Source organism: Eschrichtius robustus, chromosome 20, assembly GCF_028021215.1.
Source record: "Eschrichtius robustus isolate mEscRob2 chromosome 20, mEscRob2.pri, whole genome shotgun sequence".
NCBI classification, from domain to species: Eukaryota; Metazoa; Chordata; class Mammalia; order Artiodactyla; family Eschrichtiidae; genus Eschrichtius; species Eschrichtius robustus.
The window spans coordinates 42,781,236-42,807,394 of record NC_090843.1 but is presented as its reverse complement, the minus strand read 5'-3'; the positions used below and the strand labels follow the sequence as shown (position 1 = coordinate 42,807,394).

General features: G+C 34.9%; 1 protein-coding gene across 1 annotated transcript in view; it reads right to left on the bottom strand.

The window, feature by feature from the left end:
* MED13 (mediator complex subunit 13) overlaps positions 1–26,159 on the bottom strand; it is a 96,309-nt gene that overhangs the window by 45,559 nt on the left and 24,591 nt on the right. Inside the window, exons 4-9 of the mRNA XM_068529824.1 lie at positions 23,134–23,279; positions 22,108–22,305; positions 20,454–20,648; positions 19,725–19,887; positions 19,419–19,529; positions 10,185–10,868 (exon numbers count right to left, since the gene is read on the bottom strand). Of these exons, the coding sequence (XP_068385925.1) occupies positions 10,185–10,868; positions 19,419–19,529; positions 19,725–19,887; positions 20,454–20,648; positions 22,108–22,305; positions 23,134–23,279 (1,497 nt within the window). The remainder of the gene's footprint in view (positions 1–10,184; positions 10,869–19,418; positions 19,530–19,724; positions 19,888–20,453; positions 20,649–22,107; positions 22,306–23,133; positions 23,280–26,159) is intronic.

The window sequence follows — 26,159 nt, the reverse complement described above, 5'->3', positions numbered from 1 at the left end:
CACAAATGAAGAAACTGAGGCATAGAAAGGTTATGTGATTTACTGAAGTATCAAATTTAGCAATAGAGAAATGGAGCTAAAATCCTGGTCTCCCAGTCTTTCCACCAAAATGTGCTGTCTTTTGGTTATCCACTCTGTTCCCAAGTCCTCAATCGCATTAACTTGTCCAAATCCACTCACTTGAAAGGGATTCAAACCTAAACTGTTCCAGCACAGAAACTCTCAAAATGAGGGCTATACAGTGAGACACTACTTTTATACAATTTATACCTTTATACAATGAAAGTGATTATCCTTTTCCTACTGCCATGAGTGGATATATTTTAAGTTTAAAAAACTTAAGAGCATGACTTGTGTTTCATAAAAATAACATTATTAACATAAATCCAGCAAAACGTTTTACAGTGTCAAACAGTTTCGGCGCAAGTATCTCAGAGGTTTTTACTAATCACGTTGGAAAATCAATTATTAGTCTTTTGGTTCCACATGGTGAATGATAAATATATGTTTATACTCTCCTAAAATATCCAATAAAGTGACAAAGGACAACAGAACAGGCGAGAAGACAACACTGAAGTTAGAAAGGTAACTATTGGAAAGAGACCAGAGAAAGGTGAAATCTAAGGCTTAGAGAGGGAAGCCAGAAGCTGATCTGCACCACAGAACCCTGAAAATCATCAGGACTTTTACATCTCTGAAGACCAAGGTGCTTGGTGAGTGGGAAGAGAAATGATTCATTTTTGGTTTGTGTATGATACTTTTAGACTCCCAAATTCATGTTCTCTATGGTTTGCAAAGCTGAGATTCCCATGCTGCCATAATAATGGCAGCCAGGCTTCTAGTCAGATAATGCTCAAAATCCTGCAATGACTATTTTACCCTGAGTAAAAAACAAAGTCCTTATAATATCCTACCAAAGCTTTCCATGATCTGTCTCCTCTTTTCCCCTCCAACTTCATCTATTATTCTACTCCTCCCTCTCTTACTCTTCTTCCAAGGTCTTCCTTGATAATCCTCAAACAGGTCAGACAACTTCTGGCTGTTCTCTTTGTCTGGAACATTCTTCCTCCAAATATCTGCATGGCCAACTCCCTCACTTCCTTCAAGTCTTTGTTTAAATGTCACCTTATCTACGAGATCTTATTTAAAATTGCAATATGCCCACTGCCTCACCATTGATCTCCCTTACCGGGCTCTGTTTTTCCCTCCATAGCATTTATCTCTTAATATACTATGTAATTTGCTTATGTTCATGGTTGTCTGTCACTCCCACTAGACTATAAGCCTCTAAATGTCAGGGATCTTATCTTTGTTTACTGAACTATCCCAAATGCCTAGAAGAGTGCCTGGCACATAATAGGTGCTCAGTAAATACCTGCTAAATTAATACATGAAATCTAAAAGCCACACAGGATTGAGATACTGTGTTTGCATTAATAATTCTAAAATACAGTATGTTGTACTTTGAAATAAATCATCTTTATTCATTAGGAAGTGATACTGCTGCCGCTACTTGTCTGTCCTGAGTATCTGGACAAAACAATCATAAGAGAAGTAAGATTTGGAATCAGTAAAGGTATTTGCTAGTTTATAAATTCTTTGAATGACAGAGATATCGTATCTTGTTAATCTATTCACCAATGTCCAGCACTAGAAGCACTCTATACCCTATAAACTAAGGTTGAAACAGAGGTCATCAAAAGAATAACTGACATTTTCTAAACATGCTATCAAATATGATATATGTCACTGTTATTTCAATGTGCCTCAGATTTATCCCCAAACTAAAATCCCAAGTCTACAAAAACTTTCTTCCATAGGAACACATAACTGTCAATGGGCTATATTCCATAATTACCTGTTAGAATAGTTCTGGTCGATAAATGAATAAGCATTAATTTCTTAGAAAAAGCTTTGTACCTCACCATATTAGACCCTAAATGTTTCCTGAATTGTCTATCAGATACCAATGTGAATCTTTTCAAAATAGCATTTCCATCTACTTCGACATGTATTTTCTTATTTAATACTTAAAATAACATCATGAAAATAGGAACCAGAGGGTGTGCTCTCTGACTTTGATATGAAAATTATGTTGAAAGAAATGGTCACATGGTGGCAGAGTTAGGGCTGGAAAGATTTTAAGTATGCCAATTCACATAACTATTCATAGGCGAAAAGTATAAGAACCTACCCCCCTCAACCCCAGTCACTAACCTGAAAGACTACTCTGTGTTGAGGTGAATAAAACAACTGTTTTTCATATTAAGTTGTCCTCTAGCAGAAGCATAAAAACTGCCACACTCTTTATGCAAGTAGTTGTTAAGCTAGTAGGCAGTAACATTAAAAGGAAAAATCCTACTGCACAGGGCTCTACTAGGAATAAAAATGAGTAAACCAAATGCAATACCTAAAGACAACTTTTGGTTATTTTATTGAATGGTTCTCACAGACAGTGGGATATGCAAAGAATTTAAATGAAGTCAATAATATCAAGAGTATCGTCACAATAAATTAAAAATATAAATTATTTACATTACACATCCTTCTATATTTAAAACTGATAAAAATAGAAATTAAAATTGCTTTTTAAGAGATGCCAGATTAAAAACTCAAGTTAGCATTTCTTCACTCTCCAATTATATAGTATACATACACTTTTTGTGAATAGGAACAACACACCTCTCCTTTTCTAAAATGAACTTTCACATATAGCCAAATAGTTAACTACAGAGATAGTTTCAATCAAATATAAAGCTAAATACAGACAAACTGGAAAAGAATGATTAGGTACAGCCATGAACAGGAAGCTTTGTAATGCCCATAGCAAACTGAAATTACTTTTATATTATTCATTAACTATATCTCCTTCCTCTCACTGTGACAAAGTTACATACTATCCTAAAATGTACTTGTAGAGAATTTAACATGGCCTATAGCATATGCTTTTATGCCTTTATTCAATAAAAATTCTTCTGGACAAGGTGTGACAATATTTTAGAATCGGCAATTACAGAAGGAGATAAGCTACAGTTTAGGAAATGTTAATGAAGAAATGAATTCAATAAATCTCAAAAAAATTTTAATAGTAACTTTTCCAGTACCATCTCCAATATTCATAACCAATCCTTAAACTGAGTCAAGCTAGCTGTCAAAAGTACAGCTTTATTGCATTAAAGTAAGATATCAAATAAGAAAGACTTAAAGAAAAAAAATCTTAAAAAGAAAAATATCTTAAAAGGTTTAGAATACAATAAATCAAGTTTATTTCATCATAGACTTCTTTCTATGAAACAAAAAATTAGAAACTATCTTTTAGAGATCAAATAATGCATTATATAACTAGATACATACAATAAAAATCTGGTATATACATATTATATACAACGTAAGAGCTAATTCTATTGCGGGATATTACGGTTAAGATATCATGATGTATTTTTTATACTGAACAAGACATAATAAGAACTATGCTCAAGTACAGTTCTTTGTTTGTTCAGGGTTTAGAAAGGTTCCTTCTGAATCAGAGTTACAGATTGTTTTAGACTGGCACAAATTCTACTAAAACTAAGTGCTAGACCCTTGAAAAAATACATTTAAAAACAACTGTAATGTTTCTTGGCAGAAATTTTGCTTTCTTTAAAACTTACAAGGTCTTAAGCCACTATTCTAAAATAGATGTTATCATTAACTAATAAAGAAACTAAAAATAATTACAAGCAAAAAGAAAATAAAGATATTTGCCACAGGTGTGTATATCTTGTGTGGGAGATATGCTATGCTCCACCCTCAACCTCTCTCTCCCCTCCAAATAAATTCTAACAAATTAGAAAAGGAATTTTGCTTTAAAGTAGCTGCTAAAAAATTTGGCATCGACTGCTGCACATGAAGTCTAAGAATAAAGGAAATGCTTAGAAATGATGAAGTAATTACTCTGCACTAGTTAAGCAGCCACCACCATCCGAAACTGAAAAAGAGTACCTCTTTTCGTTTATCTACCTATTAGGAAAGCCTAGTGCCCACCCCTTAATACTAATCAATGGAAAACTTCATTTATTTATGCCAAATGGAAACCGAGTTGTCACTTAACATAAATAAAACAAAGGTCTAAATTTCTCCTCCATAATTTTCTAAAAAGGCACACATCTGTAGAAGTCAACTACTATAAAGAAACCATTTTTTAATTTCTACTGATGCATTCTTGCCCCTCTGCATTATATATCTAATTGGCCGTAAAGTTCTTTAGTCTACTCCACAACATCTATAAAATCTCTCCATCCCTACCATGTCTTTCTAATTTCCTAATGAGCCCCCTGTATCACCTTATAAATAATATTTTGCCACTCCATTATATAGCCCTACCCCACTCTTTAGGTCTCATTTCTCACCATGACACACCAAACCACTAAGCAGCACCCTATAATCTATCCATACAAAACTACATAAAGCTTCTGATCTCCATAAATGGAATTATTCTCCACTCTGGCTCTGCATCCCTACTATATCTTATATATATACCTGTATCAGAGAATTTAATGCTATTTTCCATTAGACTACAATTTCATTTAGGGCCAGGACCCAAATTTACTTTATACCACAACAGTGCCTTACAGTATCTTGTATATTATAGAAATTCCAGTTTTATTCAAACTGAAAAAGTGCATCTTTGAGGAGTATGAGTTAAAAAAGACAATCTTCCTAAGAAAGGAGAAAGAATATAGGAGTTGCAACAGCCGTCTAATTAACCTCATTAAAATTAACTGCTATATATTTTAAAACATTTTCAAAACTCAAAGCATGGAAAAAGATAATAGAAATTTACAATGACTGGGTAACACAAATTCACAAATTTTTTTATATAAAACAAACCAGGTTTTTGAATGGATTACTCTTATTACCAGAAATATGTTTGATCATATTACATCTTTAAAAATATAGAACGCTTCTACAAAGAATTTAAGATTGTTTAAATGACATTAAGAAAGCGTAATAGTAATTCTTAGAATTTATTTTTAATGACAAGAGACATCATCTGACTTTGTCAACTGGCTTTGCCAACTTGCTATAAGGAGATGACTGATCCTCATGATATCCCATCTCAAGTAATAGTAAGAGCAGGTACTTGAATTAATAAGTTATTCCAACAAGATCTTTTTAACTATGAGAAAAAATAACTTTTGTTTTAGCATAACATGAACACTGAAGACCATGCCAGGTATTTTACTGTGGTCTGGGGAGACTAAAACAGTATGGGAGAGAGCTCCCTAGTGAAACTTAATCATTAAACATGTTTGGCATATCTAATTTAATATCTTTTAACAGAAATTTGAACTCTAAAGTTATTTGTAACATTAAAGCACTTCAACATTACTAACATTTTGGGCTGGAAAATTCCTTGTTGTGGGGGACAGTCCTATACACTGTAAGATATTTAGCAGCATCCCTGGCCTCTACCTACCAGATGTCAGTAGCACACGCCCAGTTGTGACAACCAAAATGTCTCTAGTCATTGCCAAATGTCACCTGGGGGTGGGGGGATGGGAGGCGGCCAGAAACTGCTCCAATTGAGAACTACTGCCAGTAACTCCAGGAAGATAAAATAAAATCATCTAGATGATTAAAATGTAAGACCAAAACTTCTAACCTACCAAGTATAAAACAGGTGTATTCCATAAATATTTCTCAGTTCATATAGCAGCGAGGACTCTTGATGGTTGACCTTCTGTACTATCTACCCTATTCTAATCTAGTATTACAATACAAAAACAAGGATTCTATCTACAAGTAATTTGTGTCACAACACACATTTTAGTAACTAGCATAACCAAAACTGTATTCATGTTCAACTTTAAAAACAAAAAAACAAAAAAACCTCTATTCAATCTTTTATGTCTTCTTTTTATGAGGTAGAAAAAGATGGTGACCAGGAACAGGTAGAGGCATGTATTTTCTTTAATTTACATAATCATGACCCAGAACCATTCTACTCTGCATGTTACCTTTCTACATTATGCTTCTTTCTCATTCTTATTCAATGAGAAAAATGCCAAAGTAATTTTAGAACCAACTCCTAAGGTTAAGCTGTATTAACTTCTAAGAGACCTTCATTTCACTTACAGATGCTCATGCACACAAGCAGCCAGTACACTAAGTAAAGTTATGGCTAGAATTCTTAAACCTAATGAATATAATATGTCCATAAAAACTCACTCTTAAAGTTCTTAAAACTGAAAATATTCACATCACTACATTTTTACATACATTAAATAAGAAAATATAACACCTAGAAAGAAATGTTTTAAAATCATAAAGTAATCTAGGACCATACTGTCATTTCATTCATCCAACATCTACTGAATGTCTATGTGCCTAGGATTGTTCTGGGAAGGCACGCGCGCGTGCGTGCGTGTAAGTTGGAAGAACACAGTAGTACACAAGACCAAGTCCTTGCCCTCACAGAGCTCACATTCTAATAGGGAAGAGACCATTAACAAATATATAATTTCAGATAATTATATATATGGAGAAAATGAAAGTAGTACACAGGATAGGTTGTGACTTGGGGATTAAAGAGAGGTCACAGTTTAGGTACTGTGGTCAAGGAAATACCTCCTGAGAAGGTAACTTTTGAGTTCAACTGAACAGTAAGGGGTGAGGTATTCCCCCCACCCCGTAATCCAATTCTAAAGGCCATGAAGAATGACCTTAACTTTTTTGAAGGAATAGCAAGAAAGCTGGTGTGGTTAAATCAGGAAGCAAACAGGAGAGCAGTAAATACAAGTAAAGAACTAGGTATGCAGAAGATTGTGTAGAACCTTACAGATGAGGGAAAGAGTATGGATTTTATTCTAAATATAAAGGGAAACTACTGAAGAGTTTTAAGCAAATGAGTAACATTTAACTTACAATGATCACTCTGACTGTTGTATAGAGACTATATAAAGAGAAGTATAGAATCAAGGAGACCAACAGTTTCAGGCAAGAGTTGAAGTTAGCTTAGATTTTTATATTACATCCAGCACAGATAAGATTAAGATCTTTTAAGCCTTGTTTCCAAGACATCATTTGCTTTCAAAAAATCTGCTAATTTATTAACTAAGTTAGTCGTCTTCCATGATCATAAGGGTATTCTGAAGTCCCTCTATTTCAAGTCCAGATTAATTTTAATTTAAAAAAAAAAGTCATACTAGAATGCTTTTAAGATTCAAAGTGCTAGATGAAGCACACGGGTTTGTCTATTAAAATAATAACCGAGGAATTTTAAAAGAAAATACATCTCTAACAGTAGGGAAAATGAGAAAGAGGCTATAAATAGATCAGGAATTTTACTTAGTCTCAGGGAAGCTCAAAATCAATGAAACACAGCAGAGAAAGTTCATGGCTTACAATATGCAAGAGGGGGCTAAGGGCAAACTATATAAACAACAGGAGAGCCAAACTGCCTAAAAACCAGAGAAAATCTGGACTTACATCTCTAGACAGAAATGAAAAAAAGCTGAAAAAGGAGAAACAAAGTGTTCCTATTTTTTTATAACCATTTTAAAAATTGAAGTATAGTTTATTTACAATGTTGTGTGTTTCAGGTGTACAGCAAAGTGATTCTGTTTTGTGTGTGTGTGTGTATATATACATTCTTTTTCAGATTCTTTTCCATTATAGATTATTACAAGATATTGTAATATAGTTCCCTGTGCTATACAGCAGGTCCTTGTTGTTTATCTATTTTATATATAGTAGTGTGTATACATTAATCCCAAACTCCTAATTTATCCCCCTGCCCCTGCTCCCCAGTCCTGAAAGGGTTCCTTTTCTAAGAAAAATGAATAAACTACCTGGTGAAGGCACAAGATCCTTTTCATCCTGGAAGTTTAGGTACAAGGCCTCCCCTCCTAAACATCCCCTACCCCATTAACATAAAGCAAAGTTTCTGGAACTGATACACAGTTCATTCTAAAGTATTTGTTGAGTGAGTTAAGTCCTGCCAATCAACAAGGCTCTGCCTTTATACAGCTCCTCTATTCATTCCCTCATTCTAAAATGTGTAAGATGAAACAAGAAGAAGAAATATGGTGAGAATCAGTATAGTAAAGAAAAAGACCAAAATAAAGTAATTCTAAAGGAAAAAAAGTTACAGGACATTAAACAAGGGGTTGCTATTTAAAAAAAAAAGTTTAGAAATTTAAAAAAAATGAGAAACAAATATTAAGACTTTAAGAAAGGGGCTAGAAGTTGAGGAATACCCTCAGAAAAAAAAGATGGAAAATGAGAGAAAATACACAAGTTCAACATCTGAATTCTAGAGGTTCTGCAGAGAATGGGGGAAAAAAATGGAGATATTTTTCAAGAAAAGAGAAACTTCCCAGTGACGGGACAAAAAAGACTTCAAATTGAACCAGCCCCCCTCAAAAGTTCAGTACAAGGACTGAATAAAAAACCACAATGTATACACGTATTCTTGCGAAATTTCAACATTCTAAGCTAAAGACCCTAAAAGTTTTAGAGACTGATAGAGAAGGAAATGTAATCTTTGCAAACTACTTGGCCTTGCATTGATAAATAGGTAGACAGTTTTAATGAATATAAAGGTAAAATGAATATAATGGATGGTTGACTTTCACCTTTAAAAAAACACTAACTGATTCACTTTGCTTTACATCTGAAACTAACACAACATTGTAAACTATACTCCAATAAAAATTTTTAAAAACCCCACTATAGATAAAAATGCAAAAAGCCTGTGGGACAGATAATAAATATAATCAGAACAACACAGAAAGTAAAGGGAGACCTGAAAAAAACCCTATTTCTGCCCCAAAGTATGTCATACATATTGTGGACAAAGAAGGCAAACCACAGAACAGAGGAAGATATCTGTAGCACTTATAACTAATACAAGATTGATAGCCAGAATATACGAAGAATAACTAGGAGGAAAAGAAAAGAAAAAAAAATGGACTAAAAATGATATCCAAGGGGTTTCCCTGGTGGCGCAGTGGTTGAGAATCTGCCTGCCAATGCAGGGCACATGGGTTCGAGCCCTGGTCTGGGAAGATCCCACATGCCTCGGAGCAACTAGGTCCGTGAGCCACAACTACTGAGCCTGCGCGTCTGGAGCCTGTGCTCCGCAACAAGAGAGGCTGCGACAGTGAGAGGCCCGCGCGCCGCGATGAAGAGTGGCCCCCGCTCGCCACAACTAGAGAAAGCCCTCACACAGAAACGAAGACCCAACGCAGCCAAAAATAAATTAAAAAAAAAAAAAAAAAACTATAAAAAAAAAAAGATATCCAAGGCACATATAATTAATATAAGATTAATAACCAGAATATGAAAAGAATAAATCAGGAAAAAAAAGAAACGAAAATAGACTAAAACATATGATATACAGGCCTGTAAACACTTTAAGTGATGCTGAACCTCACTAGGGATCTGTAAAACATAGTAAGACAATAATAGGCCATTCTGCATGCAGCAGATTAGCCAAATTAAAAGTCTCATAATACCAAGTACTGAGGAAAATGTAGAACAGCTATTCTCATACTCTGCTGGTCGATGAGGGTGTAAACTAGTATAGTTTGGAGAGAAACTTGGCAACAACCCTTAATGTTGAATATCGACATACCCCATGGCCCAGCAATTCCACTTTTTGCTGTATTCCCTAGAGGAATTCTTATATATATAAGTATACAAGGAAATGTGTACAAAAAAGTTCACTGCTACATCCTTTGTGAAAAATTGAAAATAACCAACATGTCCATCTCAAGAGAGTAGATAAATTATGGCATATTCATAACAAAGAAATACTAGAGAGCAAGTAAAATGAATTAACTAGAGCTACATGTATAAAAACATGTATAGAAATGATAAATACCAAATTCAGGAAGTGGAAGGAAGAATGGAGGAAGAAAAATAGTACACAGGGGTTCTAACTGTATGTAAAATTCTTAAGTTTGTTGATGGATAAATGTTATTATTTTCTCCACTTTTTTGTGACTAAAATATTTCATAATAAAGAGGTTCCCTGAGGAAAAATCACAGTAAAGAAATTATGCAAAATTAATACTCAAATACTCAAAGGATTTATTATTGTAAATCCTACCCTGAAACCATTCTGGAGTCCTACTATTAAGAACCTACATCATTTCCACCCTTAAATTATAATAGTGACTATTAAAAAAAATACATACTCTGTAACTGATGTTACACTTTCCTGTCCAAAAGGTCCAACTGGATCATCCTTGAATTTATCACTTGGAAGTTGAGGTGGTAAAAACTCTAAATTTTTTTTCTTTGGGACCTTGTAATACTTCCAGGCTATATTAGCTTCATCTTCTTCCAAGTTTACTGCTGTACCAACATATATTGTAGGTTCTACAGCTTCCTGGAATTGAGCTGGGAAAGACTGAGATAAACTGTCTATCCTATCTTCAATTGGTTTAGAAGGAACCAAGGGATCCGGTGTTGGCATTTGATAAAAATGCTGACTTTGAGGAGTTGAAGGTGTTTTAGTCACTCCTTCATCAACCACGTCACATGGGTGAGGACTAAGTGGGGGTGGTTGAGGTGAATTTGCCATTTCAGTGCCATGCATCTGAGGAGTCTTTGCTACATCATTAGTTCGGATGTTTGAAAATCTCACTTGACTGTCTGGAGCAGAGATCACAAGTCTTTGGCTGGCTGAATCTGTGTCCATGCCAACATCATCGCTAACAGATACACGATGGTGAAAAGGAGTCAAGGGGCGTTTTTGTGGTTTTTCACTCTTTTCTTGCTTTTCATTGGTCTTGTGCTTCGGAAGTACTTGTTGTTGCTGACTTAAAGTTGGTGCCTGTCCTTGTTGTCCAGGATTTCTTGGTTTGAGATTTTTGTGCCTGAAAAGTTAAAAGAAAGGCTTATTTATAGTATAACTATTATATCAAAGTATACAAGTTAACAGCCTTAGAAATTTTGGATGTCATTTGTTTTTCACACATAATCCTAAAAGTAAAATTATTTGAATTTACATAGAAAAAAACATACTTTGTACAGTGGCCTAAAACTAAGAGCACACAGAAAGCTTCATAAAAGCCAATCTCTCATCCTCATTTAACATGTGATCAGATAGCCAAAGATGATCTGCCTTACCTAATCTAAATATCTTAGTATCTGAATAAATACAGAGATAAGATTCTAGTTATTTTAATATAAAAAGGTATAAAATGTCCTCAAATTTATTCATTTATGAATGTACCTGATATTTTACCATTCATAATTGTTATAAATCAATGTCAACAGCTTGGCTGAGCTCAATCATCATCTACGATCCTACAGCAACCAGCTAGGAAACTTACTCTACTGGACTGAAGTTAGATCAATCAAGATTGTAGTTATATCCACCTGGATAGTTCTGGAATTGACTGGTTGATGCCCCATACCATACCTACCTTCCTTCTCCCAAGGCTTACCAATACAGAAAGAATAAGCTGACTGGAAAGGAAAAAGAAAAGGAAGTACATAAAAGAATTTATTCCTCATGATGTGAAGCAATTCTAAATTGAAGAATTTAAAACTATATACCTTAAAATCTAATAATTTTATTCAAAGTTTAAGATTTCTTTCAGTGCAGTAAAAATACTGTGTACTTTGAGATTTCCAAACTCAACTGATATTAATGCATATAGAGTATTTTTTAAGTAAAAAACTAGAAAAAAAATTTGCAGCGATTTGGAGCTAAAGCATTAAGTATTCATTAGGTTTTCTTTGTTTTTTTTTACAATATATTTTATTAATGGTTTTGTTATATCAGAGGTAACTTGAAAGACTATTAAAAAGCAGTGGCAGGCACTTTTTCAAAGAACCCTCTCTACTGAGAGAACATGCTGAGACACCCTTTTGTACAGAGCCTGGGACCTCTTATTGTACATGAGGGGAAAAAAAAGCATGAAAGTTATCAAAGAAAACTGCAGTCATGTCAAAAGGACACAGGAGAAATCCATCATTACTCTGACACCAAAATCAAAGACATCATCAGAAAAGGAAATCACAGAACAATAATCCTTAAGAACACAGATGTAAATCATTAACAAAATATGAGCAAATGAGTAATATATAAACTGAGAATACATCATAACCAAATGGAATTTGTCCCACGAATTTAAGGTGTAACATTCACAAGAGAAAAACCAATATTATTCATCACATAACAGAATAAAACAGAAAACCATATGATTATCTCAATAAATATAGAAAAACATGACAAAATTCAACACCTATTCATATAAAAAGACTCAGCAAGCAAGTATTAGAACTTAGTCCAATGAAGGACGTCTATGAAAAACTACAACTAACATCATACTTAATGATGCAAGACTAAATATTTTCTCCCTAAGACTAGGAACAAAGCAAGAATATTAACTCTCAACATTTCAACAATTTTATTGAAAGTTTTAGGTAATGCAGTTAAGTCAAGAAAAAAAAAAAGAGATCAGAGGGGCTTCCCTGGTGGCGCAGTGGTTGAGAATCTGCCTGCCAATGCAGGGGACATGGGTTCGAGCCCTGGTCCGGGCAGATCCCACATGCCGTGGAGCGACTAGGCCCGTGAGCCACAATTGCTGAGCCTGTGCGTCTGGAGCCTGTGCTCTGCAACAAGAGAGGCCGCGATAGTGAGAGGCCCGCGCACCGCGATGAAGAGTGGCCCCCGCTTGCCACAACTAGAGAAAGCCCTTGCGCAGAAACGAAGACCCAACACAGCCATAAATAAATAAATAAATAAATAAATAAATAAATAAATAATTAAAAAAAAAAAGAGATCAGAGATTTCAAAAGAAGAAGAAAAACTGTCTTTACTCATAGTAAACATGATTAGAATTTTACAATGAAGGCATCAGGCTGATCACCACCTTCTTAGTTTTAACATTATTAAAAGTGGGATAACCGGGCATATGTCTCTTCTGATGTGACACCATACAAAGCAACACAGCACTGCCTATGTAGTATTCTCGCCAAAAATATTAAACCTAAACCTAATTAAGCCTCTAGATCAGCAGTGTCCAAAATAACTTTCTGTGATGATAGAAATGTTCTATATGTGGCTACTGAGAACTAGAAATGTGACTTGTGCAATGGAGGGGCTAAATTTTAAATTTTATCTAAATCCAGTTACTTTAAATTTAAATAGCCACAGGGACTTCCCTGGCGGTCCAGTGGTTAAGACTCCGTGCGTCCACTGCAGGGGTCATGAGTTCGATCCCTGGTCCAGGAACTAAGATCCTGCATGCCGAGTGGTGTGGCCAAGTAAATAAATAAATTTAAATAGTCACTAGTGGTTACAAACATAGCTAGTATTAGAGGACATGGCTCTACAGCTACCTTCCATTTACAGAAATGCAAGGGATAAAAGCAGTTAAATGACACCAAAAGAACAAGTTAAAATACATGACAAATTGAGAAAATCCATAATGTGGGACATTCTATAGAACAACTGACCTAGTTTCTCCAACCAAGTCAATGTCATAAAAGGAGGAAGAGGATTAAAAGAGAGACCTGGAAAACTTAACAATCAAATGTCTACTCCTTGTTTGAATCCTAGTCAAACCAACCAACTACAAAAAGATATTTCTGAGACATATCTGTAGAAGGTATCAGATGATACCAATAAAATACTGTTCCTTTTATCAGGTGTGATAATGGAATTATAGCTACGTAAGAAAATATTAACATTTTTTAGAGTTGCATACTGAAGTAAAGTGAAATGATGGTATTTAAGATTTGCTTTAAAAATCTTCAGCAAGAGTGCAGCACAGGTGACTGGCCAAATAAAGCACTGTATCTCGACAGTATCATGGAGTACTATGAATTTAAAAGAAAAAAAGAGAGTGGAACTGTATGTGCTAACAAGAAAAGATACCCAGGATAACTGTTTTTCAAAAAAAGCACGTTGAAGAACAGTATACACAGCATGATTCCATTTGTGGAAAAGAAAACAGGCAGGCAGATCTACATACATGCATAACAGGGAGAACTTGTCATTTTAAGTTTTATATTCATGTGCATTATTTAAATTTTTTAAATAGCATTTAAAAAAATTTAATAAAGTTATTGGTCATTAAAAAAACAAACAGTAGGTTCTATCCAATGTAAGAATAATCCCTTCTCTAACCAACCCCTCGTCGAATATTTTCAATGGCAAGGACCACATTACCTTATGAGGAAATGCAGCTCCTCCAGTTGTTAGAAAATAATATATTGACTAGAAACTTGTCTTTTCTATATCAGACATTTATATATATGTGTGTATGTATATTTTTTTCCCTATATCCAGACATTAGTCCTATTTTGAACTCTATTTCTAAAGCTGTGCTGTCCAAGAATGGTATCCAAAGTCACATGTGGCTAACTAGGCACTCAAAACGTGGAGAGTACAAATTGAGATGTGCTGTTAAGTGTAAAATATCCACCAGTTTTTAAAGGCATTTATGAAAGAAAGAATGTCAACTATCTCTTCTGGTTTTTTTTTTGGTTATTTTATGACATATAATTTTTTGTTTTTTTTTAATTTATTTTTGGCCGCGTTCGGTCTCTGTTGCCGAGCTAGGGCTTTCTCTAGTCGCGGCAACTGGGATCTACTCTTCATTGCAGTGCACAGGCTTCTCATCGTGGTGGCTTCTCCTGTTGCGGAGTACAGGCTCTAGGCACGTGGGCTTCAGTAGTTGCGGCACGTGGGCTCAGTAGTTGTGGCTCACAGGCTCTAGAGCGTAGGCTCGGTAATTGTGGCGCATGGGCTTAGGTGCTCCCCGGCATGTGGGATCTTCCCGGACCAGGGCTCGAACCCGTGTCCCCTGTGTTTTTGGCAGGCAGATTCTTAACCACTGCGCCACCAGGGAAGTCCTCTAATCTGTTTTTTGCTTTGGAAAATGTAGTTGATTTCTATAAAAGTATTTTATTCATGTTAATTTGCACTGGGCTTATGTTATTTTTTAAATAAATTAAGCACTGCTTTAAAATTTCCCTAAAATGATATAAATAGACGTAACCCACATAAATAAAAGCACGTTCGGATACCCTATAATTTTTAAGAGTGTAAATGAGTTTTGAAACCAAAAGTTTAAGAATTCATCAAGTTATGCAAGGCACTAAGGAGAAAAACGATCTCCAATAATCTGAGGTGAGCTATCTGGTTATATTCCAAGTATACAAGGGATATGAAAAGTAAACAGCCATACATTCCTTTATCCTTCCATAAGGCAAAGAGACTATTAATGTGGGCTATATACGAATAGCAGTGGCTCTCCAAAACTTTGGTAACATTAAATCATAGTTCCTTTCTTCTATACAGACCTTTTTCTAAAAGCTAGGCTTCTTTAGAGACAACTGAATTTCATATTAGAAGTCAACCAAGTTGGAGAATCTTTCTAAAAAAGAAGTTGTCCTGAAAGTATTAGAGTGATTCCTTTAATTATTTTTCCTATTAATTGAAGTTCCTAGTATTTTAGTATTAATATCTAAAATTTAGTGTATTGCTTTCTACTTATACAGCTTGCTAAGTGCTAATTTTCTTATGAACATTCCACCAGATTAAAGCCTAATATCCATAAATGTGCAGTTTTTAATCTCACTAACAACTGAAAAATGCCAATTAGAACAATTTTATGCTTTTCACTTACTATAATGGGAAAAAAAATAATTTTAAGGACAGTTCTCAGATCAGTGAAAGCGTAAGAAAAACCAGCACTCTTATATGCAAGAAGTGGGAGTGAAACTGGTAGAAGTTTTCTGAAGTCACAAGCAAAGTATTTAAATAGCCCCCTTGCCCACAACTCTCTATCACATCACCCACCTAATTTTATTTCCTTCTTAGCATTCACCACTCTTAAATTTTAAAAGGATTAAGAATTTTTTTTGAAAACTAATTATCTGCCCCACTCCCCTTAGCATGCAGGATTCACAACAGCAGGAGCCTTGTTCACTAATGTATCCTGAGCCTTGGACATCGTCTATCACAGAGTGTCAAAAAAAAAAATCTAATAAATAACTGATAGTCACAAAAGTATTATTTTTTAAAAAGTAAACACAAACAAAAAAACCTTTGGAAACAACCTATTTGTCCATCAAACTCAGAATGATTAAATACACTATGGTACTTCCATTCAATGGAAAGCCAAGAAGTTTTTTTAAAACAATAAAGCAGATCCACAAGTAACTAGAATGGAGAGATCTAAGGCACATGAAGTGAAAAAATAAACTGCGAAATACATCTGTATTATGTTTATGTGTTGGGAGGAAAAACACATATACACACAATATTACAGAGAAAAGCATGGAAGGATAATACCTAATTAGCAAGTAGTTACTTCTAGAGAGAGAGAGTAGGATTTGGAGAGTGGTCAAGCAGTACTTCAGCTTTGTTTGTATAATTTAAATTTCTTAAAATCACATATATATCATGCAAACTGCTGATATTTATGCAATTTTTTTTTCAAATCAATTTCTAAGAGAAGGGTCCAGTCCTATCTTTCACACAGAGTAAATGTACTACAATCATTTATCAAAAAAACAAAACAGAGGAAAGTGAGGTAACGGAGAAAGCAGTAACAGCAGGGAGCTTCAGTCACTTCTATGGCTGAAAGGACAATAAGATGAAGTAGTCTCATCAGATCACAGAAGCTTGGGATGGTGCTACAACCACAGCAGGAACTGCCCAATGGTAACTGGGACCACAGAAGAAGGGCCTGTTAATGGGACAAAGAGCTGCTGCTGGAGTTGGCTCAAAAAAGGGGTGGGGAAATACCCTGGCTTCTTCCCTCCTCTTATCAACCAATCTTCTCTTAGTGCCTCCAACTAGCCAACTCCAAAAAGCAAGTGAGCCTAATCAAATCATCACGCTGACATCTTAAAATCATACAATATCATTTGTCAGTTATATCGCAATAAAACTGGGGGGGGAAAACCAAAAAACACATGTTAAAAGCAAGGGAGCCTAGGAATTGTAACTCCCTGAAGAACAGAACAGAGCAGGGAAAATGTAGGGATAGACGTGAGAACAGACTGGCTGACTAGTACAGTCAGTTATCAATGTATGCGCTACCTCCTATATTCTATACCAGGAGAGGATACACATAATAGGGTGGCTCCAAGTCTGTTTCAAGCCTTACTTATGAACTAAAGAAGAGAACCAGATTTGGGGGGAGAGGCAGGGGTAGAGGAGGAATCTACAATATGCAGTAGTAAAAAAAATGAAAAATGAATGAAAAAAATAAAAAATAAAAAAGTAAATGATTAGAAACACTGTATTTACTTGAAGGGTAAATTTACCAAAGCTGGTCAAACATATAGATTATATGAAATTTCATATCAAACCTCTACATACCTAGGAGGAATTCCTGGAATTAGGAAAGAAAGTATGTTTTTAAAAATAAAAGTTCGGCTTAGAGCAAGAATTAAAACTTATGTTTACCAACATGCATTTTGAGTGTCTTCCTCTACAACTTAAAACCCAAATCTTTCAAAAAGAATAAAGAAATGCCTAGGTTAGAAACTAAAAAAGAAGAGCTGCTTGATAAAAATGCCAATACAGTGAAAGAAAAGTCTAATTTCATTTAAGCATTCTATTGGTCTTAGACCAGGGATTGGCAAACTTTTTCGGTAAAGGACCAGATGGTAAACATTTTAGACTCTGGGGGGCCATACAGTCTGTCTTGTAACCACTCAACTCTGTAAAAGCAGCCACAGTTAATATGTGTATGAACAGATGTGGCTCTGTCCCAATAAATTCTTATTTATGGACACTAAAATTTGAATTTCACATAACTTTCGCAAAATATTTTCCTTTCATTTTTTTCAAATATTTACAACTGTAAAAATCATTTCAGCTCACACGCCATACAAAATAGGTGAGCCAAATGTGGTCAACAGACCGTAGTTTGCCAACACCCTTGGTCTTAGACAAATAATGCACTGAAGCCCTGCATTTCAAGACTAAGTTTGGGACTTCCCTGGTGGTGCAGTGGTTACGAATCCGCCTGCCAATGCAGGGGACACGGGTTCCAGCCCTGGTCCGGGAAGATCCCACATGCCTCGGAGCAACTAATCCCGTGCGCAACAACTACTGAGCCTGCACTCTAGAGCCCGCGAGCCACAACTACTGAGCCCACGCTCCGCAACGAGAGAAACCACCGCAATGAGAAGCCCGCGCACTGCAGCGAAGAGTAGCCCCTGCTCGCCGCCAACTAGAGAAAAACCCACGCACACCAACGAAGACCCAACGCGGCCAAAAAAAAAAAAAAAAAAAGACTAAGTTTGGTTTTTTTCCCCTCAAGGTGAGTGTGGTTTTTACTATTTTAAACTGTTAAACGGGAGCTAATCTATCCATATTTTTATTCCAATCTCTCTGTCAACAACAGAGGCAAGTTTTTAACAAAGTTGCCAGACTTTAAAAAGTTGTACAGTCTTTAATCCAAAGAATCTATATAAAAGAAGACTTAATCTATGCAAAAACACATCAGAACACTTGAGAGTCTGTCATTGTACTCAATCAAACAGAGCTAATGTAAGAAAAACCTTAGCCCTAACCTGCAAGCACTCCATCCCTTTGGCTCACAGCCATGACAAGAAGGGGTGGCCAACTGTGCATTCGTATGTCATGGTTTGGGATGTCAATGCCATTATTTATTTACTTGACTGCAAAAACATATGATCTACCTTTAATCTGTAGAATAAAATAATAAACTCTAGACAACATAATCTTTATGCCTGTGATAAACAAATCTCATCAAAATCCCCAATACATAAAATAAATACCATTGCCTAAAGAATTCCAAGTACATCCATTCTTCTACTGACCTTTCAACCAACACAGTCTATTAGAAAGCCTGTATTTTTACAGTACAGCTTTGGTCCCTTGTAGAATCTTATTTTCTGAATCTTAGTTCAGCATTTCACCTACAGCTTGACCAAAGGGATGTTATCAGAAACTGCTGCACAAAACCCAATATTGTATTTACAATAAAAAAAGACTGAGAAAAATTTTATCTCAGTATATCATATATCATCTTTTTTATGAGAACGCTTGGGAGAAACTTCTCAAGCACAGTGCCATTTATGAACACTTTGCTCGAGACTTGTGTTCCTCTTACCTTATAGATGCTATATATTCCATAATTCAGTATAAAATTCTTTTATTTGGCTATGAATCCAAGCTTTCACAGTCCAGCTCTGGTAACTGTATAAGAACCTATGACATACATTTGTACGTCCTTCTACAGTCAGCTCCGTATTACTGAATTTTTATTTTCCTCATATTTTTTTCTTTTGGAAAAAATCTTAACAGTGTGTTTACGTAAGGTATCTCAAACAAAGTGGGGCCTAAGTATGCAACAGCATAAGAAACTACCACACATACGTGTATATACCGACATCAGTCAAATGGAAAAGAAAAAAACATCTACCTCAAACAGCTGCAATTTGTTCTTTGTGTAGCTTCAACAAAATCCCAGGATGCTACTTTATCGGCTGTCTCTTCTTCACATAGACCACCTGATGAAGCCGAATACTTCCTCCTAAGATTTGAAATTATAAAACTCTTTAGAATTCATAAAATTTTTTGTAACCCTGAATTAAACATTAAAGTTGAATTTTTAAAAATCCATTTTTTCAATTAAAATCATATGAATAACGGTTTATACTTTAAATATCTCTTATCTACAAGTAACTACCAACATGCAATTTTTAAACTTGAAGATGAAAATACATACTTGTTCTGTGCTCTGTTCAAATTACATTCTTGCCAAACTCTATCCACCACATGATTTGCTAATTTTCTGGGTATTTTCCCACCATGATGGCTAGTACTATCAGAGCTGAAGCCATCAGATACTGAAGAAAATGTGATCCATTTCTGGGCAGACTGAGGATCAACTGAAAACAAAAAAGAACAGGCTGTAGGAGAATAAAGGTAGGTTTAAAATAACATTATCTTGTTTTTGTGTTTTTAAATTTCTGATATAACTTGATCCAGCTATCTGGTAAGCCTACTTATATTTTGAGGCAAAAAAGCATGTCACTTTACTTAAAATACAGAAAGCCAAAAAAAAAAAAAAAATTTGAACAGGGAATGGGAACTGGATGATAGTGTTGTATCAATGTTAATATCCTGACTTGGAAGATTAAATGGTAGTCATATAGGAAAGTGTACTTAATTTTGGGAAACAGACTGAGTACTTAGGGGTGATGGGGCATCATGTCTGCAGCTTTTTCTCAAATGGTTCAGAAAAAGACCAGTAATAAGGAATGTATGCATAGACAGAGGGTGACGGAGCAAATGTTAACAGTTTGGGAATCTGAATGAGAAGAGTTCCTTGCACTGTACTTACAAACACTTCAGTAAGTTTGAAATTATTCCAAAATAATTATTTTTTAAGTGTTTACTGTATTCAAGATAACAGATTTATCACTAGAGCTAATGAAACAAACTCGTACAATACCTGTTTGAACTTCCTCAGGAGATGTAGGTGGTGTAAGAGTAACTGAAGACATAGCAGGATCTCTTGTGGAAGCAGGCACTTGGTGGACACCCAAGCAAGAAGCTGAACAGTGAGAGGATCCCACAGAGCTAGGAGTAGGAATGTCTGACTGAGGGACTAGAACAAAGCATGCTGGGTAGATCATTCGGACACCAGCTAAAATGAAAAAAAAAAAAGGATAAGAAAATCAATTACTATCGTGACTGTAGTGGGATTAGTTTCACTCAAAAGTGCAATAACGGAAAAGTAGATACAATATGATCACACTTGTTAAAATAAAAATACATTTAATGTACTTTTATAAATGTACTCTTTCTGGCATAAGGTTTTTCTTGAAGAAGCCACAAGAGCCTGGTAGTAGTGGTTACCTTTAGTGACAGAGACTTAGAAGAAAGCAGCTTTCTCTTTTTGCTTTTGGATTTTCTAACCATGAATGTGTATTTCTTTTAAAAAAAAAAAAAAAGATCTTTATTTGCAAATTTGACCAAATTTATTTTAAAACTTTTAACAAAGGTAACTGGCACTAGAAATACGGACCATTTTCTGTTTTCTTTTTTATATGCCTCTATTTAAAAAGCCAAATATATGTTTGTGTTTTGTTTTTGTTTTTGATACAACTACTCTGGTAATATATTTATTGAAATTGAATACTGATATTTCTTTTATTAAAAAAATTAGGTAATCTCATATATAACATTTACCATATGAATCCATTAAATACAGTGTTGCAAATTCTAATCTGCTCAACCAATTATCTGTTCACCCATACATTTCCCACACCTCCCATGTCTCTCTAAGGTGGAGTATACATCTTCACCTCATTGTTAAGCTGGGCTGTACAACTTGCTCTGGAATGTAAGTGCATGTGATAGATGCCACATCCCAATAGGAACTTCAGATGTACTTGCAGGATCAATGCAGCCTCTCCTACTTTATGTCCTCTGCCTTGTCTCTGCATGTTTCAAATATAGTTTACCTTATTAACCTAGGTCCCTAAGTAAGAAGATAAATATAATAAAGCCAACCTAAATAGTGCTGACCTGGACAAAGCAAATCAAAGCCATAAGTCCTTTAGGTATACATTTTCTGCCTTTTATCAGAGGCAACAGCTTTACCAAATGTTAAAATACTGCATCACACACGCTGTCAACTTTCCAACCTCCAAATATTATTCATTCACAATTATTTTCTTCCCACCTTTAGCATTTTTCCCTCTAGGTGGAATGTATTTCCTTGCCCCGATGACTTTGGCTTGGCCATATGACTAGTTTTACCTAATGGAGTGTGAGCAGATGCAACATACATCATATCCTAGCAGAAGCTTTAAATACACTTATATGGTTAGGCTCAGTCCCTATTATTCCTCTGTTCTTGTAAGAATAGTATGTCCCAGATACTTGGGTACTCCTTGAACCTAGGTTGCAGGATGAGAAGACACAAGGAGCCAAACCATAACCAAGCTGCAGCCCTTATGTACTGTAAGCAGGAAATAAGGAAGAAATAAATGTTTGCTGTTAAAAGCCACTAAGATATCAGAGTTTTTATTCAGCAAAATCTAACTAATACATATAGTCACATATTTCCCCCCTTAGGATTAAATACTCAGAATCCCTACCAACAAGAACTTCTACTGCAGCTAAAGAATCATCTTCCCAATCCATATCTTCCTGCTTTTCTTCAGACATCTCCTTCAAACACGATGAGACAGGATAGAACTGTTTCCATTCACCAATCAATTTTTTTGTAGCTGAATCGGACATCTTGAATGCCTGTCCTGTGAGAGTGCCATTTAGTCCAAATGGGCTTAAGATAACTAGAAACCCAAAACAGATATCAAATAAGTAACTAAAGATGATTATACCAAATAAGATGACATTGAACAGTATGGCAAGTAATTATGCAATTCCAAAAAAGGAAAAGGAAATCCATAATCATCAATTCCAGAGAAAATCAATTTATTGTACTTCATTATTTTGAAGATAAAGTACAACACTGAGTTTATTATAAAAACTTAAAATTTCGTCTACCCAAAAATCTCAGATGGATAGAATTCCTACATAAACTGGGAATATTTATATATCCTTCAACTTCTCTTGACTTTCCCCTAAGGAAAAGCAATTTGAGGAAAAATAATGTGTGTGTGTGTAAATAAATCTAAGTACTTATTATATGCTGCCATGTAAATTTTTAAAGAGCAAATACTAGGCTTAGAATTAAAACAAGAACATACTGCCAGTTCTTAAAAACAAATCATCAATCTTACAAAATATTTCCTCTAGAGTTCAACCACTTTCACAGTAAGAATTATATCAAAAGTTCTGTGTACCTATGTTAAAAATGGCTTATGTGACCTGATACACAAGGTAACTTTGAAAATATAAACATGTACACCATCTAGAGGCTATTTAAAGAAACACTTTAAATTACGCTAACATCCATGTACAAGAAATTTTTTAAATATTTGTATTAAAAAACTTATTTCATTGACTTAATACTCAAATGGGGAAGAAGTAAACTACATCAGATTCATCATTAGGCTAAAGATCGGGGGAAATCTCATTAATCGCTACCAATTTCAGTAAGAATTTTTTCTTGACACAAAAATAAAAGATCAAATGACTAAGCCAATAAAATAATCTACCTTGAAATGGGCTATTAGACTGTTGAGCAAGGGTGATATGTTCTTCACTAAGAAGGTATACAGGTTGATGTTGGTTAATTTCCACACTGGTACAAACATTGCTGTCTCCATGCAAGAAAAAGGTGAAAGAGCAGGACAAGTGTTCACTAATAAAGAAGAAAAAGTTATATTTTAGTAATGATTTATAGCCAAAAAGAAGTCAAGTTGCTTTTCTTTTTTACGAAGTTATACCACAAAAATGTACATTCTCTTTTAACCCAGAAATTCCACCTCATCATCTAAAGGGAAAAAAACCCCCAAAAACCACAGATATGAGCAAAGATTTAGCTATAAGAAATGTTCTTCACAGTACTGCTTATAATAGAAAAAGCTGCAAAGAAAGGAACCAGTTAAACAAGTTAGGTACACCCACACATACAATTATGATATAGCCACCAAAATAAATAAAGGTGGGGGAGTGGGTTTAATAGAAAAGGCAGGCTTATAGGTCTCAATTTTTTTTAAAGGAAAAAAGAAAGGTTACTTTGGTGAAAAAAAATCTAGGTGTACAACAGAATTAAAGATGACCTAATTTTTTTGTTTGTTTTCCCCTCTGTATAAAAAAAATTAAATACAAATATATTTTCTCATTTTACTATTTCTGAAATTGGGCTGAATTCAATTAACCAAGCATTTAATGTACTGCCTCCATCCCCAATGAATAGTTATTTTAAAGCAATGATGGGTCTTAACAACTGAAGGCATCCTAGAATCAAAGTTATATGCAAAATAGAACATCTTATGAAATTTAGATATGACTGGGTATACAAGTTGGAAAATAAAAGTTCCCAAGAGGAAAGTAGATGTACCCTTAAGATAAAATTTAGAAATGTCGAGTGGCCCAGAAGGGAATGAGATTATACACTAAGAAGAATTTACTTTCCTTATTCCTTCTCCACACATTTATCTTAAAAATCATCTTAAAGAACCAGTTCTTTAAAATATAACCACTAATAAGCTCAAAATCTGTTGCATATATCTATAAGCCCCTTGAATTATTTCTGGACAAGGCAAGGGCATAATGAATTAAAATTAAGTTACAGTAAAAGTAATACTATAGTTAACAAAAGTGGGGAAATAGAAGGTAGGAAAGAGGTCAAGAGTAATGCAGAGCTGAGAATTTCTTCATCATATATATGTCAACAAATAATGTCTAAAGTTGATAGAAGAAGAAACTGAAATTGAAGCGTATCATTCAAGTTAAAAGGATACTAACAGGGCTTCCCTGGTGGCGCAGTGGTTGAGAAGCTGCCTGCCAATGCAGGGGACACGGGTTCGAGCCCTGGTCTGGGAAGATCCCACATGCCGCGGAGCAGCTAGGCCCGCGAACCACAACTACTGAGCCTGCGCGTCTGGAGCCTGTGCTCCGCAACAAGAGAGGCCGCGATAGTGAGAGGCCCATGCACCGCAATGAAGAGTGGCCCCCACTTGCCACAACTAGAGAAAGCCCTCGCACAGAAACGAAGACCCAACACAGCCATAAATAAATAAATAAATAAATAAAATTTTAAAAAAAAAGATACTAACAAAACCTGAAAATAATATAACTAATAAAACAAATCTTTCATGGTGAAGAGTCAGTAGACACTGTCTAAAGTTGATCAATCAAGGCCTAGACGTATAAGCATCTCTGGAATTATGGCAGTAACCACCAGAAGAAGTAAACAAAAAATTAAAAAACAAAAATAAAAAACAAACAAAACCTGGTTACTTCCAGGGAACGAGACTAGAGTAATTAAGCAAGGATCTTTGCTTTTTCTAAATTTATGATACCATCTGTACTACCTGAATCATTTTACTCTTAAATTTTTAAAATTTATGAATTCCATACATTAATTAGTGATTACTGTATTCTTCCCCATGCCGGTAGCTTCTGTTGCTTTTTAAAAAGAAACAAACTTATTTTCAGAGTAATTTTGAACTTATAGAAAAGTTACAAAGATAGTATAGAAAGTTCCCATATACCCTTCACCCAGTTTCCCCTAACATCTTACATAATCATGCTACATTTGTCAAACAAGTAATTAACACTGGCACATTACTACTATTAACTAACGCCAGTCTTTTATTTCTTCACCAGATTTTTCCACTTATGCCCTTTTTATGTTCCAGAATCCAATCCAAGATACCACACTGCCTTTAGCAAATTTTTCTGTTCCTGCCTTATTGAGATATAATTGATGATTATAGAAAATAAAATTATTTACATTATTTAATAAATAAATTAAGCTTGTTTCCTGATTAAAAAACTAAGTCTATTGGAATAACTACGGTTGAGTAATTACAAAGACTACAGACATTTGCTTTGATATAAGAGTACAGTGGACCCTTGAACAACACAGGGGGGTTAAGGGGTGCCAACCCTCCCCATGCAATGGAATATCCCTATATAACCTAGTCCATCCTCCATATGCAAGGTTCTGAATCCACAGATTTGACCAACCATGGATCATGGGGTACTATACAGTATTTACTACTGAAAAAAATCTGCAGAACCCGTGCTGTTCAAGGGTCGACATATAAATCTAAAATAATCGCCAAATCAAGATAAGAGACTTGTTAACTAATACACTTAGAAAATCATCCATCCAAAGACAGACCATTGCTAATGCTCATTTAAAATAAACTCAATTTTATTATTGCTTTCCAGCAGTGGCAAGGAACCTATACTACAAAATAGACAAAAGAAAAAAGAAAAAAGTAACCAAACACAAACCTAACTCTAAATGCTTAAAACAAAACATACATGTCACTCTCCCCACCCACACACATTCAAAACAACTCTGCATTAAACTTAGTATTATATTCAGATCTAAATGCACTATATACTAAACCACCAAGTGAAGGCACGTGTTATTCCTTTATTCAAAAGTATAAAATGCTTTATTCAAAAAGTATTTTATAGCAAAGCACACGACACTATGCTAAGCACAATTATTTAATTACAGTTATGGTAAGTGCTGTAACAAAAATCAGGTACAGGATAC